General features: G+C 43.4%; 1 protein-coding gene across 7 annotated transcripts in view; it reads right to left on the bottom strand.

The window, feature by feature from the left end:
• Positions 1-15865, bottom strand: part of tenm3 (teneurin transmembrane protein 3) — a 390360-nt gene that overhangs the window by 80726 nt on the left and 293769 nt on the right. For all 7 annotated transcript variants that reach the window (XM_086034264.1, XM_086034268.1, XM_086034265.1 and 4 more), the window contains one exon: positions 15130-15273. In XM_086034264.1, coding sequence (XP_085890390.1) covers positions 15130-15273 — 144 coding nt within the window. The remainder of the gene's footprint in view (positions 1-15129; positions 15274-15865) is intronic.

Genomic DNA, 15865 nt, shown 5'->3' on the forward strand with positions numbered 1-15865 from the left:
CCCCTGAACCCCAAAAGACCTCAGTCTCCTGAGTAGGAAGAGTCTGCTCTGACTCTTCCTTGTTCAGATGAGCACCCAGGTACCTGTAAGTTGAGACTCTCTCAACATCTGTTCCCCGGATATTCACTGGTGCAGGTAAAGAGTGCTGGCGCCTACCGAAATCCACCACCATTTCTTTGGATTTCCCCGCATTGATCAGGAGGCGGTTCTGCTGGCACCAGTCCACAAAACCCTGAGTAAGTTCTCTGTACTCCCGATCATCTCCGCCTGTGATGAGGCCGACAATCGCCGAGTCGTCAGAGAACTTCTGCAGGTGACAGGTAGGGGTGTTGTAGTTGAAGTCCGAGGTGTAGAGGGTGAACAGGAAGGGAGCCAAGACAGTTCCCTGTGGGGCCCCCGTGCTACAGAGGAGCACGTCAGACACACAGTCCTGTGTCCTCACATACTGTGGCCGGTTTGTGAGGTAGTCCTGGATCCATGTGGTGAGGTGGTGCGCCACCCCCGCCCGCCCGCTCCAGCTTGTCTCCTAGTAGGGTGGGCTGGATGGTGTTGAAAGCACTGGAGCCAAAGACCATGATCCTCACAGTGCTCCCTGCCTTCTCCAGGTGGGAGAGTGAAATGTGGAGGAGGTAGATGATGGCATCATCCACACTGATGCCAGGCTGATATGCGAACTGGAGTGGGTCCATTGAGGAGCTCACCGGGGGCCCAGGTGGACAAGGACCAGTCTCTCCAGGGTCTTCATCAGGTGAGATGTCAGCGCCACTGGTCTGAAGCTGTTGAGCTCCTTCGGGTGGGGGGTCTTTGGCACCGGGACCAGGCAGGATGTTTTCCATAGCTGGGGGACCCTGCACAGCTTCAGGCTCGGGTTGAACATGTGCTGGACAATTCCACACAGCTGGTCTGCGCAGGATTTGAGGAGCTGGGGGCTGATGCCATCTGGACCCGCTGCTTTCCTCGCCTTCATCTTCTTCAGCTGGTTCCTCACCTGAGATGTTGTGAAGGCCAAGGCTGGGCAGGAGGGAGTGGTGGCTATCTGGTGTAGCTGGGAGCTGGAGACTGTGGAGAAAAGGGGGGAGGGGGTGACACGCCCAGCAGGAGGAGTAGGTGTAGGCTGCAGCAGGAGAGACTGAGTGGAGGCAGGCATCTGATCGAACCTATTGAAAAAGAGGTTCAGCTCATTTACCCACTGCAGGTCCCCCCCCAGTCCGGGTCTTGGGTTGTCCGTGGCCTGAGATGGTCTTCAGGCCCCTCCAGATTCCCCTGGCGTTATTCTGCAGCAGCTGCTCCTCCATCCTCTTCCTGTAGGACCTTTTCCCCTCTGATCCTCCTCCTCAGCTGGCGCTGCACAGTCTTCCGCTCCTCTATGTTGCCTGACGCAAAAGCCCTCCTCTTCTCCTTCAGGAGAGCTTTTATGTCTGGTGTGATCCAGGGTTTGTTGTTGGAGAAACACCTTACTGTCCTGGTGGGTATGGTGTTCTCCATGCAGAAATTTATATAGTCTGTAACAGTGTCCGTTAGACTACTAATGTCTTCCCCGTGAGCATTGCTGAATACTTCCCACACAGTTGTGCTGAAGCAGTCCTTTAAGGCCTCCTCGGCCTCTCCAGACCATCTTTGAACCGTGCGGGTCACAGCTGGCTGCCTGCGGACCAGAGGTTTGTACACAGACTGGAAAGCCACCAGGTTGTGATCAGCTTTGCCCAGCGGGGGGAGGGGCAGTGAAGTGTATGCCTCCTTGGTGTTGGCATAGAAAAAGTCCAGTGTTTTATTGTCTCTGGTGTGGCAGGTGACATACTGTGTGAATGAAGGCAGAGAGGAGGAAGGGCAGGCATGATTGAAGTCACCAGAGATGAGTATCAGAGCATTTGGGTGCTGTGTTTGTAGCCTACTCACTGCTGCAGTCAAGACATCACAGGCTGTGTCGCTGCTGGCAGCTGGTGGGACGTAGACGGTCACCGCGATCACATGACTAAACTCTCGCGGGATGTAGAATGGCCTCATGCCAACAGCTAGCAGCTCAATATCCCTGCTGCAAAGCTGCTCCTTAATCGTGATGTGCCCAGGATTACACCATGTATGTTTCACAAACACAGCCAGCCCTCCTCCTTTCCTCTTTCCACTCTCCAGCGTCCTGTCCGCACGTATGATTTGGAAGCCGTCCAATTCTACGACCGCGTTCGGCGTTAGCGCTGTTAGCCACGACTCCGTGAATAGCATCAGGCTAGCCTCCCGGAAGTCCCTCTCATGCCGGGTAAGCGCCGCTAGCTCGTCCATCTTGTTGGGGAGCGATCTAACATTCCCCATGATAACAGACGGGAGGACGGGATGGTATCGTCTCCTCCTTTCCCGGCGTTTAACCCCCGCACGAGATCCCCGTCTCTTCCTCCTCAGCTCACGGGGGATATCGGGTCTCGCCCCGGGAGCCGGCGCAGGGTTAGCACGGAGTGCTAACAGCTGATTCCGGCTGTAGACAATGGGGGCGCGGCTCCGAGCCAAGTCGCCGGACACGATCGCGCAAAAAATAGCCATCCGCAGCAGCAAGAATACCGCAGTTTGGGTGTCCATTGCTACGCAAGTTACGACTATCAACTATATGAAAAAGGTATGATGTAGAGTAATATTAAGGAACAAAAACCCACGAAAAGGCTCACCGATGAGCCGGAGCTACTGTAGTGGGCTGCCACTCACGCGGCGCCGGAACCGGAAACATAGCAATAATATGCTACCTCTTCTCGGCTCGCCCATCTCTAGTTACTGTGTTTGATGCATTTTAAGAAGCATGAGATAGAGTCAACGTTCGGGTTTGGAGGGTGAGGAAAAGTGAGTAAATATTGGTTAATGTTCTCCTTTTCTCCATTCTGCAGCTTCATCTGTCAATTTTGCCAAGCGGCCACAAGCCAAAGGCCACATGATGTGCAGAAAAGGGATGCCAGTTTCTCCACTGCCCAATTTGTCCTACTTATGAAGGTGATTATTCAAAAGTGGCAACACATTTACAGTCGCAAGGAAAAGTGGTGGTGTAGATTTAGAACATTTGTTATGAGGATATGAAGAAGACGAGGCCCATAATATTTGTCAGTAAAGGTATGTGTTTAGACCATTTGTTAAAGCCTGTATTTATTTATTTTATTTTTTACTTTCAGGATTTGTGATGTATGCTTGCAAACATGGGTGCAGAAAGCACTGCCACTACCACTGCTGTGCATGAAGGAAAGCACAGCTGGTTTGGTTTCACACCTCAGCACCTGCTACGCTCAGCTACACTGCACTGCACATTCTAAATTCAAGAAATAAGTACTTGCCCTTTTAAATAGTAGGGCATAACACTGTATACTTTGCATATGGTTTGTGTTTGAGTGGATTATTGATGTTTCTTTATGTTGACTGCTGGCTGTAAAAGAAATTGCCCGGTGTGTGCCCAGAGAAAACCCACGCAGGCACAGGGAGAACATGCAAACTCCACACAGGAAGGCCCGGGCTGGATTCGAACCCACAACCTCTGCACTGTGAGGTAGACGTGCTAACCACTTACCATGCCACCCTGGAGCACATCACAACAAACAGTGTTAAGTGTGTTGATAACGAAGTGTGTTGATATTGGTACAAGTTACAACCAATTACTAGGAGATTCTTCAAACAAGTTTTTACAGCTAAATGTTCTCTGAAAACATAAGCTATAGCATCAAACTGAGACTCTGACAGTAATTTATCTTATTTTGCAAGTAAATGAAATAATTTTAGGCTCTACAAAACAAGTAAGGAATAAAAGACAAATAATCTTAAAACAATATTTATAATGTTACAAATTATGCCCTTGCATAGCATATTATTCTCTAAAGATCAAAAAGGCTTAAGATTTTTGCAGTGAGGCCCCATCCACCCTCACCCAGCAGAAGGCCCGGCGCACCCTTTTACACCTCAAGCCATAATGGACCACCTGACCCCTCTCGAGGCCACACTACACACGCACACTACACACACACCTGGGTCCAAATGACAACATGCCTCCTGTGCACCAAACGTTTTTTAAAGTTGCTTTTCTGAAACGCTTTGGCCATCATATGGTGAAGCTAAAAGGATATACCGTATTTTCCGGACTATAAGCCACAACTTTTTTCCTAGATTTTGAGCCATGCGGTTTATAGTCCAGTGCGGCTATTCTGTGGATTTCTCTTCCACCGCTCGGGGCACTCTAACCGGAATGACAGTACAATTCAATACAATACATTTCCCATTAACTGAATGTGACTGCAGGTGGAGGAGTTCAACAGGTGAGGGCGCCATAGACTAGGTTATTGCATCAGGTGCTGTAATGCTTTGATTCTATGTTTTCCTAGTGATGCCTGAAGTGCACATGAATGCGATTGGCTGATGTTACGTCTGTTCTGTTGTTTCGATGTGAAATGCTATTGTTGATTTAGCACTTTGTGTGTTAGATTGGCTGACTTTATTAACATAAAACAAGACAGGTGCATATGTAGAATGTAGTAGAACAATAGATGGTGGAGTCTGGTGGACATTAGCTGACAAACTGGAGCGGCAGTACTGTTTATTTTCTCTTGGTTTTCTTCTGTTTTAATCAGCAACGTTGCTGCAGTGTTAAAAGGCACTGTTAGGAAAGAATCTCTTCAGGTACATACATACATGCACATTTACAGTTCATAATCGTTCTGTAAATGCAGTAAATATAAAAGTTTTCAACATAGATAGGTGCGGCTTTATAAAGGTGCGGCTTATTTAAGTTTTTTTCCAAAATGTTCTACAAATAGATTGGGTGCACCTTATATAACAGTGCGGCTTATAGCCCGGAAAATACGGTATAAGTTCACCATCACTAACTCTCAACACGTGAACTGTATCTAAAAAACTTAAGCGTTTTGGAAATTTAATACTGGAGAACAGGCGTCTTCCTGCCAGTGACATCGCCCTTGAGGTGAGGGGGCGTTCCCGTTCTCAGAACGGGGCGTTTCCGCAAAAAACGCGAACGCTCATTTGTGGCCGCAGCTGGACCATATTGCTTTATACTCCCACGGGCGACACGTATCCGCTCTGCTGCTCACTGCACTTTAGTGGGATTACGCAGCGGCGGTCATTCTGCGCATGCGTTAAATGCGTCAAATATTTTGACGCGATCAATTACAAAATTTAATTACCGCCCGTTAACGCGGTAAATTTGACAGCACTAATAGATATATGTTATTTCAAGTAAGACAAAAGAGTAATCTGCTGTAATGAATTGAACGGCAGCCACTTGGATTATACTTCTGACTTTCATATTTTCTTCCTCAATCGGTTTGTTCCCTTAGTTGTTTTTATCTCAACTTGTACTTCTTCATTTGCTGTTTTATTACTGCTCCCCATTCCCCTTCCTTTCACATTGCTTTCCTAGCTGTTTCCTTCCCCCTTGATTCTATTCCACTCCCCATCTTTATTACTATATTTCTTCCTGTCTGGTCAACTTTTTATATAGTGACTTTGTCTTATGGTCTTGATATCCAGCATCGGCCTAGATAGAGCAATCCGACGTTGGCCAACAGTGAAAGATGCTTACCCCCTGTGGCGTCCGGCCACCTGTCGGCCCTTCACGCTGGACAAACACACCGCAACGACAGACAGCGATGCTGACCATTAAAGTACCTTCTGCGCATGCATAAGATGTAATACCTTTCCATACCACCGGCGGCGGTAGTCACTATTTCTCATTGTTAGAAGAATCCAACCGGAAAGCTATTGGCCGGGGGCGGATTATAAAAATGTAAACAATGCATTCAGCTATATTCTTCGCTCACGCAAAGTAAACCCTCACGTTCTTGACACTACTATTATTATTGTCATGTCATGTCATCTTCCAAACCGCTTATCCTATATAGGGTCGCGGTGAGTTGCTGGAGCCTATCCCAGCCGTCAATGGGCGAAGGCAGACTACACCCCGAACTGGTCGCCAGCCAGTCGCAGGGCACACATAGACACTGTCACTGAGCGGGAATTGATCCCACGCTGCCCGCACACAACTCAGGCGTGTGTACCACTACACTATCAGCGGACTATTATTATTGTATAAAACTTAAATCGACAACTCTCGCTCTTGTACTTGTAAGAAGATTAAGGCAGCAAAGGCGTGCTCACTGTTTATGCACATTTGTCACTTCCCGTTGGTGATTTGCTAGCTAACAGCCAATCAGAGTGACCAAATGTCACGGCTGGTGACGTCCATTCAACATGCGTAAACGCCCACCAGAAGCTTCGGGTTACGACACTACAACGGTTGTCACTACACCAATCGGAGGGCGCTTAAAGACGCCACAACCTCCGACGTCGGTTTGGTCTATCTAGGCCAAACATTACTCCTAATCCCGTGGGGCCACCTCTGTACACTCCCCTACTCTTCCCTGCTTCTCTTTCATCCCTCCTTCCATTAGGAGGTGTTGATTGATCAATATAGGCACAGCTGACAAGGTTGCACCCATGCTGTGCTGTGGTGCACAATGGCATCAACAACTCAACTGACTACCAAAAAGGCATGCACGTGTGTTTGTGGCGAGCATGTGTTTATGTGGGTAAGATGAGGAACTAAAGCAGTGCTCAAATAGAAAAGCGCTCCAGCTGTGTTAAGTGAGGGCAATGCAGTTTTCACTGCACTCTGAGTGACTGTGTTTATAAATGAGTGCATTTGACCTTGATTTCAAACTCCCAATCTAAAAACCTAAATTCAAATGCACTCACACAGTGAACTGGATGACAAGGTGTTGAAAGCCCCTGAGGGCAAGTGGTGAGAGAGGGATGAATAGTAACATGACATGATGGATGAGGTGACAGAAAGAGGGAGCATATACACCAAGGGTACTCGAATACAAATCCCCAAAGGGCCGCAGAGGGTGATAATACGGTAATATCCCAATCAAAATGTCCTTTACATTCAAAACAACAAACATACAAATTAAAACTAAATGACACTTGCATTTATACATAAATTAATCAAATAATTAGCTGAGTAAAACAAAACATGACCTCATCATAAATAGGGTTATGTTCAATGTTATTTTACAGTTATAAAGACAAAGAAACACAAGAAGTAAGGGTGCAATGATCATAATTTTTCAGCCAATCACTGATCACCGATCTTTAAAAAGCTTGACCAGTCCACCACGATTTTTGCCGATCCCGATTTTGTCATAACCAACAGCATACACCTTCAATATTCCAATCTTGTTTTCTTGTAAAACATTGAACATTACCTGGGAAACAATACAAACGGGTTGTTTTAACTGCCCATGGATTAGTTCTTTAAATAAAAATGAATAGCGTATTAGTCATGCTGCAAGCCACCCTGACACCACTGCGCATGTAGAATTTTAGTTAATTGGTATGCTTGAATAACACGAATAAAAACAAACCTAATACATGTTTAAGACAACTAAATTATAGAGATGAAGATATGTTCCATCACAAAGACTGTGGGGTTGTCTCTACAGGCGCTCTGTGTGTCGTCTGCATGGAGACAAGTACCCGCATAGACGTGCTGACGCAAATGAAACACTCAGTGAAGGAAAACATTTTTCAATTAGGGTGCGCCTGGCACATGGTGCAGGCGCAGACCTCGTGCACGCAAGCCTCATATACTGTCAGGTTCACACCTGATAATAAAATACATTATTATTCTTACATTTACGCAATGAATTGGCTTGTCTACTGTGACCTGAGCGTGGCTTGCGCTATACTACTCTGCCCGAGCTCTGAGCTTGGAAATAGTGTTAAGAGTTTGGGGGCCACAATTAGGCAGCTGGCAGGCCGGAAGTGAACGATGCGTTTTTTAAAATAAGGATTGATTTCTTCTGCAAACACAAAATGAAGGCTATCTGACAAAAATACATGAAGTGACTTTCCATGTTTGCTTTAAGGTAGTCAAAGTGAAGCACAACCTTTGACATTAAATAAGGAATGTTTTTAAGAAACCATGCATGTAGTTGACCCATTTGCAGCAACCCAAATTTCCCAAAAGCCTACACAACTATCATGCCATCAAATGGTCAACATTTTTTTTTTAAACTGAGGTTTTATTTTAACATAATTAGAATCCTTATCGTCAGTGGTTACCTATTTATACCTTTATGAGATTTAGGATTGATGAAATGTTAGTAAAGACGCTGCTTGTGCAATTTTTAAGGTTTTGTCATGGTAACTGGTTCGAGTTGATTTTTTTTCCCTGCTAATTATGAACACAAGTTCCACGGTATGGTATTTTCTCCCTGTGACTGCCCAATGATGTGCTTGTCACATAGCATCTATCAGACCAGCTTCATTGCATTATTCATTTCAGCAAGTGTGACAAACCAATGGTGCTTGCTATTAATATTTCAGTTTCCACCACAATGAACTTTCTTGAGGATGTCTTTCATTGATTCCTTATTTGAGTAGAGAGCCATGCTGGGACACTGAAGCACAGTGTGTGATTACATTTGATTTTCAGCACGTCACAAGCCTACATTTTATTTACAGTACAGGGATCCATTTCACAAAGCAGATTTGTCTGCTAACTCTGAATGAGAGAAACTCAGACTTTTCCGTTTCTCAAAGGAAGATAACTCAAACCAGTGAAAGAGGAGTAACTCTAGCCAGTTTCAGAGGGAGAGGTAATTTAAGCTCTCCGTCAGTTGGCGCAGTAAGAGACTCTCTGAACCTAACCTGGTCGGGAGCAGGTATATCTCAGTGAACCTCGAGTTTCGCTCTGACTCAGCCCTCTTTCTGAGCAACATGCTCCTTTTCATTTCCTCATTCCTTCAGTTTGCCCAGGCGAGTTTTGTTGTAGCGTAATTCTGCCATCTGTCAAAAAAAATCGGAGTCAGCCCCTTTCACACCACAAGAACAAATTCGGGAACTAATTTATACTCATGTTCACACACAAAAAAGGTTCTCGGGGGGACAGTTCCACCAGGAACTATCTGAGTCCCACCTAGCCACTAGGTACTTGGTCTACCTAACTGTAACCTTTTGAGTGGGCGCGATGTGCTGACGAACGCTGATTGGTCGGTTGAACTTGGGGGTGTGTTGTTTTGGTCACGCACAACTATAACCGCCATTAGGCAACTCAGCGTTAGTGTGTGTGTGTAGCAGGTTTCAGTTTCACTGTCGCCACTCATAATATACTGCAAGAATTGAAGGAGGGAAAAATTGGATCGGTGGATGGAGGATGAGGTACAGTCCCTCATAAACATTTATGGGGATGAGGACATCCAAAGAAAACTTTGAATCTGCCAAGAGGAATGATGAAGTTCATCAGACGAAGCTGGCTGAGATGAATATTAATCACACAACAAAATGAGTCAGTGCAAAGCTGGAGAAGCTAAATCAAGAGTACGAAAAACTCAAGGACCACAGTAGCCACAGTGGGAACGGTAGAAATGTTTACAAATGGTACGAGCGACTCAACGCCATCCTTCGCACCAATAGAGGTGGGAACGATAATCGTTTTTTCGATGCATCATTCGTTTTATTAAAAAGATTCTGCATCGATTCAGAGGTGTTAATAATCTATGTTTAAAGCATAAATAAAAAAAATAAAAATAAAAAGATGTGCAAGCGATTTCGTGCGTTTGTACGTCAGACGTCTGTGCCGCTTACGTGACAAGATGGCGGGACAAACAAAACCTGACATGAGCGGTGCAATCCTTTTTAAAAGCATCGGTTTGGAGACATTTAGTTTCTTTATGAAGTGTGAGACGCTGATAAAAATATTTCGGGAATCCAACAAAGATGACACGTCGGAGATGATACACAACCGCCTTACTCTGCCAGGTGCTCTTCCACCAAACTCCGAAAGAGTAAGAAAATTACCAAATCCATTGCAGAGTACATTGCATCAGATTTGCGCCCTAATCGGTTATGTTAGCCGTCGGGTCATGCTGCAGACAGTGACACTATCTACGCTATAAAATTCCTGTCGCGTAGTACAATAATACCAGTGCATGTAGATCACTTCTTTCCTCACACAAAAACCTAGGATATGCACACCTTCTGCAAGTCTGTTATTTATTGTTACAAAATATGCTGCCTTATATTTGGAATAATAATGCTGTTGGTGACACAATGTTCAACACTGCTCTCTGCTGTAATCACGTCAGTATCACGTCCAACATAAAACTACATGTGAAATAAAGGATGGGGTACACCCTGAACTGGTTGCCAGCCAATCGCAGGGCAAATTGCAATATAATTTAAAAGAAAATATACCACATCGGGTGCTACATTAGGTTAAATAAAAGCAACGTTCATTGCTAAGTTACACAGTAGTATCAATCAGATGATGCACATTGCACTTTAAAGTATCAAAATACAGGTTACACTAAATCACATTACATTTGTTCACATTTAAATATGTTTTTATATTTTTTTGTTATAGGAGAAGTTAAAGACATTTGTTACAACAAATGCTGCCATTGATACTTGAAATTTGTGTTGACACACGGAAACAAGGTTGCCTCAAGTGTGAAATATAAATCCTTGCTCTTCCTTGAGTTATGCAATCGTTTTAAAAAAGGTACCAGTGTTTTGGATTAGCTATAAAATGTAAGCCATTGTCGTGATGATCGAATCGAATCAAATCGTAGGCCTCTGAATCGGAAATCAGTCGAATCATGGGCCTCTGAATCGGAATCGAATCGTGAGGTACCCATAGATTCCCACCCCTAGCCACCAATATACAATACACCGTATGTGGGACAAAGGACTCAGCAACCGCAAACTGGAAGCCATGTGCGACGATTCGGCGGTAATAGATGAAGGTAAATTCCAAAATAACCCTTTAAATACTTATTTAGGTCATTGCCTATTGTAGCGCTTCCCCTTTTTGTGGCATTTTTTTTTTTTTTTTGACCGACAACTTCCTGCTGGCGTTACTTTACTGAACGACACATTGTTTTTTTTAAAATATATATACAGTCTATATATATGTGCAGTATTTTATGATGTATACAGGTAAGGGTCTGTCCACATCGGAACTAAAATGTTTACCTGCTTTGTCTCATCACATAAGTAGTCATATAAACAAGTTATACGGAGTATCAGGAAACAAAACATAACCAAATATTGATTAGATGAAAATGCATTGCATGATGAATAAAAATTGCAGATTAAAAAAATGTTAATATAATTTTTCAAGATGAAATACATTGCATTGATTATATCACTGGTCAATATCATCTAACCTTTTGTCTACATGTGTTTACTTCATAGCTGGATCAATTAATCATTCGCTATTACTCATTAGATGGACATGTTGTGACAGTTTCACAAGAGGAGATCAGTGAGAACTTTCCATCCAAAAGTCAAAGCAGCACTTCTCACCCAGCATCTCCTGCCCTCCATGCTCGTCCCGGTAAATGACCAATAAAATCAGACTTTACAAAATTGTGTATTATTTAGCAGTTGTTGCTAGTGATTTGCTGTTGCTCATTGTGCATTCATATGCCTAAAGGTAAGCGGAAGAGGGACAGGGAGAACCTCTTCATGGATGCCTTAGAATGAATGGAAGAAAGAAGCCATGTTCATGGAGGAAAATGGCCATGCGCAGGCTCCACGTCCACGAGGAGGCCAAAAGGCACAAGCTCCGCAGTTTGGAGGAGAGCGGCAGACTGGAGCGAGAGATGATTTGGGAGAGTAGAGTGCAAAACAAGGACTTGGCGAGAACCAATAATTTATTCATTCATTCATTATCCATACCGCTTATCCTCACAAGGGTTGCAGGCGTGCTGGAGCCTATCCCAGCTGTCTTCGGGCAGTAGGCGGGGGACCCCCTGAATTGGTTGCCAGCCAATCGCAGGGCACACAGAGACAAACAAACATCCACACTCACAATCACACCTAGGGGCAATTTAGAGTGTCCAATTAACCTACCAAGCATGTTTTTGGAATGTGGGAGGAAACCGGAGTACCCGGGGAGAACATGCAAACTCCACACAGGGAGGCCGTGGCCGGGATTGAACCCACGACCTCTGAACTGTGAGGTGGACGTGCTAACCAGTCGACCACCGTGCCCGCCCCTTAAGAACTTCATAATAGCTAGGACTTCATAATTACTCCCCTCCCCTACTGACTGTCGTTATCAGTCCAATTTGAATAAACCATCTTGCCCACTGTCGCGCTGTGTGAACGCAAACTTCAAAACTTCTGTTTCTTTGTTGTTCTCTGTTGTTGTTAGCTTTTAGCTCCAGTGTTTCCTCATGGGGGGGCCTCCGCGTTGGGGGGTGGCTGCCCTTCCCGCGGGGGCCGTCAACGCAGGGGCTTCTTGGGTCCGGGTGACCGGTGACACCCCTGTGGCCGTGGGCTGTCATTCCCCTCAGCGTGGATGAACTCCCCTTGGGTAGCCTTTCCTCATATGGTTTCTCTGCGTCTTGTCATGTTTTTCTAACACAGCTTCTCAGGTTGTGTGCTTTGTGTGTGTGTGTGGGTGTGTGTGTGAGTGCTGATGTATGTAGATGATATATGTCTTTGGGTTTGTTGGGAGGGAGGGCGACAACGGGTCTTCTTTTTATGTTGTGTTTTGGATGTTTTACAGCACTTTGAGTTGCATTTTTAGCTATGAAAAGTACTATATAAATAATATATAAATAAAATGTGATTGATTGATTGATTGACTAGTGGGCCACACACAAGTCCTTACTACAAGGAGCGCCTGCTACCAGGAACTCAAAGTTTAGCGGCTGGTTCGTCTGAAAGGGGCTATAAGCTATAGGGGCTATATTTAGGCACAGTGGAGACAAACGGGACATGTCCTTTTGATAATGATCCCGTACGTGGATGAAGGTGCAGCATTACTACGCAGAGAATTTAATATTCGTCTGGAGATCAGACCGCGCAGTGATGTTTTAGCATTTCCAGAAAATTAACCTTTTGAGCGGTACCGTTTCACGTGGCAGCCCATCATCTACACTTAATTAACTCAATTTTATTTCTTCAACGTGGTTGCACGAAATATAATCATCTGAATCAGATAATTAAGTAGACTCTACTTAAAAAATGTATATGGCTCTAGATGATTTCATTTTGTGCAACCACTCTAACGAAATATAATTGAGTAAATTCAACCATCATTGTTTTCAGTGTACCCCCATGAGATTATGCCGAGGTCTTAACTGTTTGAACAACATTTTTATATGTCATCAGCTGTTAAGTGTGCTTCCCCCGCGAGATTGCACCTAAATTAATAAGCAGAAGCAAGTAGTTTTCCTCTGTTATATTCAGTGTTGGGTGTAACGCGTTACAAAAGTAACGCAGTACAGTAATATGTTACATTTAGGCAGTAACGACGTAATGTAACTTGTTACTCCAATTTTTTTTGTAATATTATTACAGTTACTGAGACTGGTAACGCATTACAAAATTCAGGACCATAATACACGTTGACATCATTTAGCAAGTAGGGCAGTCCATAACATCATTTAATTGTAAGCTATAACTTCCAGCAATGCTCAAATAAAAAGTTCTTGTCGCACTTGGAGCCTCACGCAGCAACGTAAGTGCGCGGGTAAACTCTCTGCCAAGTAATTCATTTGTCTTTACACCATTGACAACAATTAAAAGGGTTGAGAAGTTATTGTTTGTGACAATAATCACTGTCACGGTTTCATAAAATAAAATGCAAATCATAGACACAAAATACAAGCAGGAACAAACCTAAGAAAAACGAAGCGAATAAACTGCAAAAAAGTAAGCCATTGTGCGTTTTAGATATGATTTGTAGAACTTAGTGCCATCAATTGCCATAGGTAAAACGTAGTGATTCTGATTGGCTGTTCGCAATCAAAATGCAAATCATCTGCCGGTGACAAATGATGTCACGCTACGGCACCATCAATCGGACAAACTACAATAGACGCCATTATCAGAGTCTGATGCGCTCGTTTCTTATTTACCTTTTTTTTTTCAAATCACCTCGACACTTTGTCTCCTTAGAACTAACTAAACTTTCAATTATTATAAATAGAAAAAAAAATAATGAAAAAGGAAAAAAAAAAAAAAAGTATTAATCTATTTTGAAAGAATTTTAAAGAACCAGACTGCACAATGTGACAAGTGGCACATGGTTTGCCGTTTGTATGGAAGCAGTTTAATAGACAATAAACAGATGATTAAAGTATGTATTTATTTTTGTATAAAAATCTGCATATAAGATGTTACAGTAACTACGACAAATCTAAGAAATTAGGATAACAGATGAGCACCAAAAACTAAAAAATAAAGAACAGACACGATCAAGCGAACGAAGATATCAAGAGGGGCAAGAAAGAAAGGCAGGTAAAGGTCTGAAACATGAGAAATACCACAGGACAGATGGAAATAATCCAAGAGGGAACAAATTACTCTCTGTCTCTCAGTCTCTCTCTCTCACTCACCCCTCCCCCCACACACACACACACACACGCACACACACTTTTTTTAATATCGCTCCTACGCTCCGTTGAATAAAGCCTGTGCAAAAACAATCAGTTTGACAACTGCTAGGATTAAAATTCTTTTAAACTGCAATTAAATTCATCCTCTTATTCTTGCATGCTAGATTAAACAGTTAATGACATTTACGTTTTTTTTTCTGACTGGAAAGTAATTTAAGTGATTGTCACGACAACTTGTTGCCACTGAAATACAAAGTAGCGCTAAAAAAACAGCTTTGCAGCAGTGACGAATTTAAAAAAGAAAATAATCTTTTTTAAATTAATTGACAATTCTTTTGATCCTGACACATAATTGTGTTTAGCTGCACATGTATTTATTTTACATGCATCACACCACAGACAGAAATAGAGCACACATACAGGCAGGTAAGTGTGCAAATGAGTGATGTCAGAGTGACATCAGAGAGATGATTTTGAAAGCTTTCTGGTGCCTTGCTCTTGCTCACCATGACTATAATCTCTCCTCAAGTGGTTGTATTTTCCACATACTGCATACATTATTTTCATCCACAGCAGGGTTTGTAACCCTGGCCCTCCAATCCCAAATAAAGTACCAACAGATTAAATCACTGCTACCCTAAAAGTATGTGAATAAATGTACGTGTCGAATGTACACCAGATGAATTTGATTCTTGTGATGTGATTTATGTCTAGTGTTGATTCCAATCAAGCTTCCTACCGTTTTGTACATCCAGAATGTGATGTTTATCCAGAGTCCATCCCCCAATGTTGGAAGCATCCATCTCGTAGCCTTGCAAGACGGCTGTTCTCTTCTCCCACAGGATCAGGTCCAGGCAAGACTCATATTCAAACCCCACTGACACTAAGAGACAAACCAAGTTCAGGGTGAGTTATTCAGTTGTTTCATGGAGCTGTGCTCCCACCAAATAAAAAGTGTGATCCTGTGATTGAAAGGAAAGCAAACATCAATGGTTTAAAAACACTGAGAAAAACGGTGTTAACCTTTATCTATCTGTTTTTATAGCATCTACTGACTCCTGCGCCTTCCCGCACACACATATCTTGCACACACTTATACACGCACACACACACACACACACGCATACGCACAAACACAAACAGAGTTTGATGAGACTTTTTCTCAGAGTTGTCTGCTGTTGCTACAATACTGTAATGTAATGTCAGGGTGGGACACCTGCCAAGTCAATGTGCAAACTGTCATATACAATCACATACACACATGCAATACTGAACTTTCATGAAGCTGCCAGCTACTTATCCTGCAATTTCTATCGTGTGAAAAGACAGCTGCAACATTTTAGATTTAAATGAAGTGAGCTATTCAAAAAGAGGAAAGGATGGAATTTTTTTTTTCACATTAGCAAAGTAACTATTTAATTATTTGGAGATTAATTGCTAATTTAAGTAAATATTTAAAACAAAATAATGTTGTA

Source organism: Filicampus tigris, chromosome 6 (genome assembly GCF_054856515.1).
Source record: "Filicampus tigris isolate MCC_2025a chromosome 6, RoL_Ftig_1.0, whole genome shotgun sequence".
NCBI lineage: Eukaryota > Metazoa > Chordata > Actinopteri > Syngnathiformes > Syngnathidae > Filicampus > Filicampus tigris.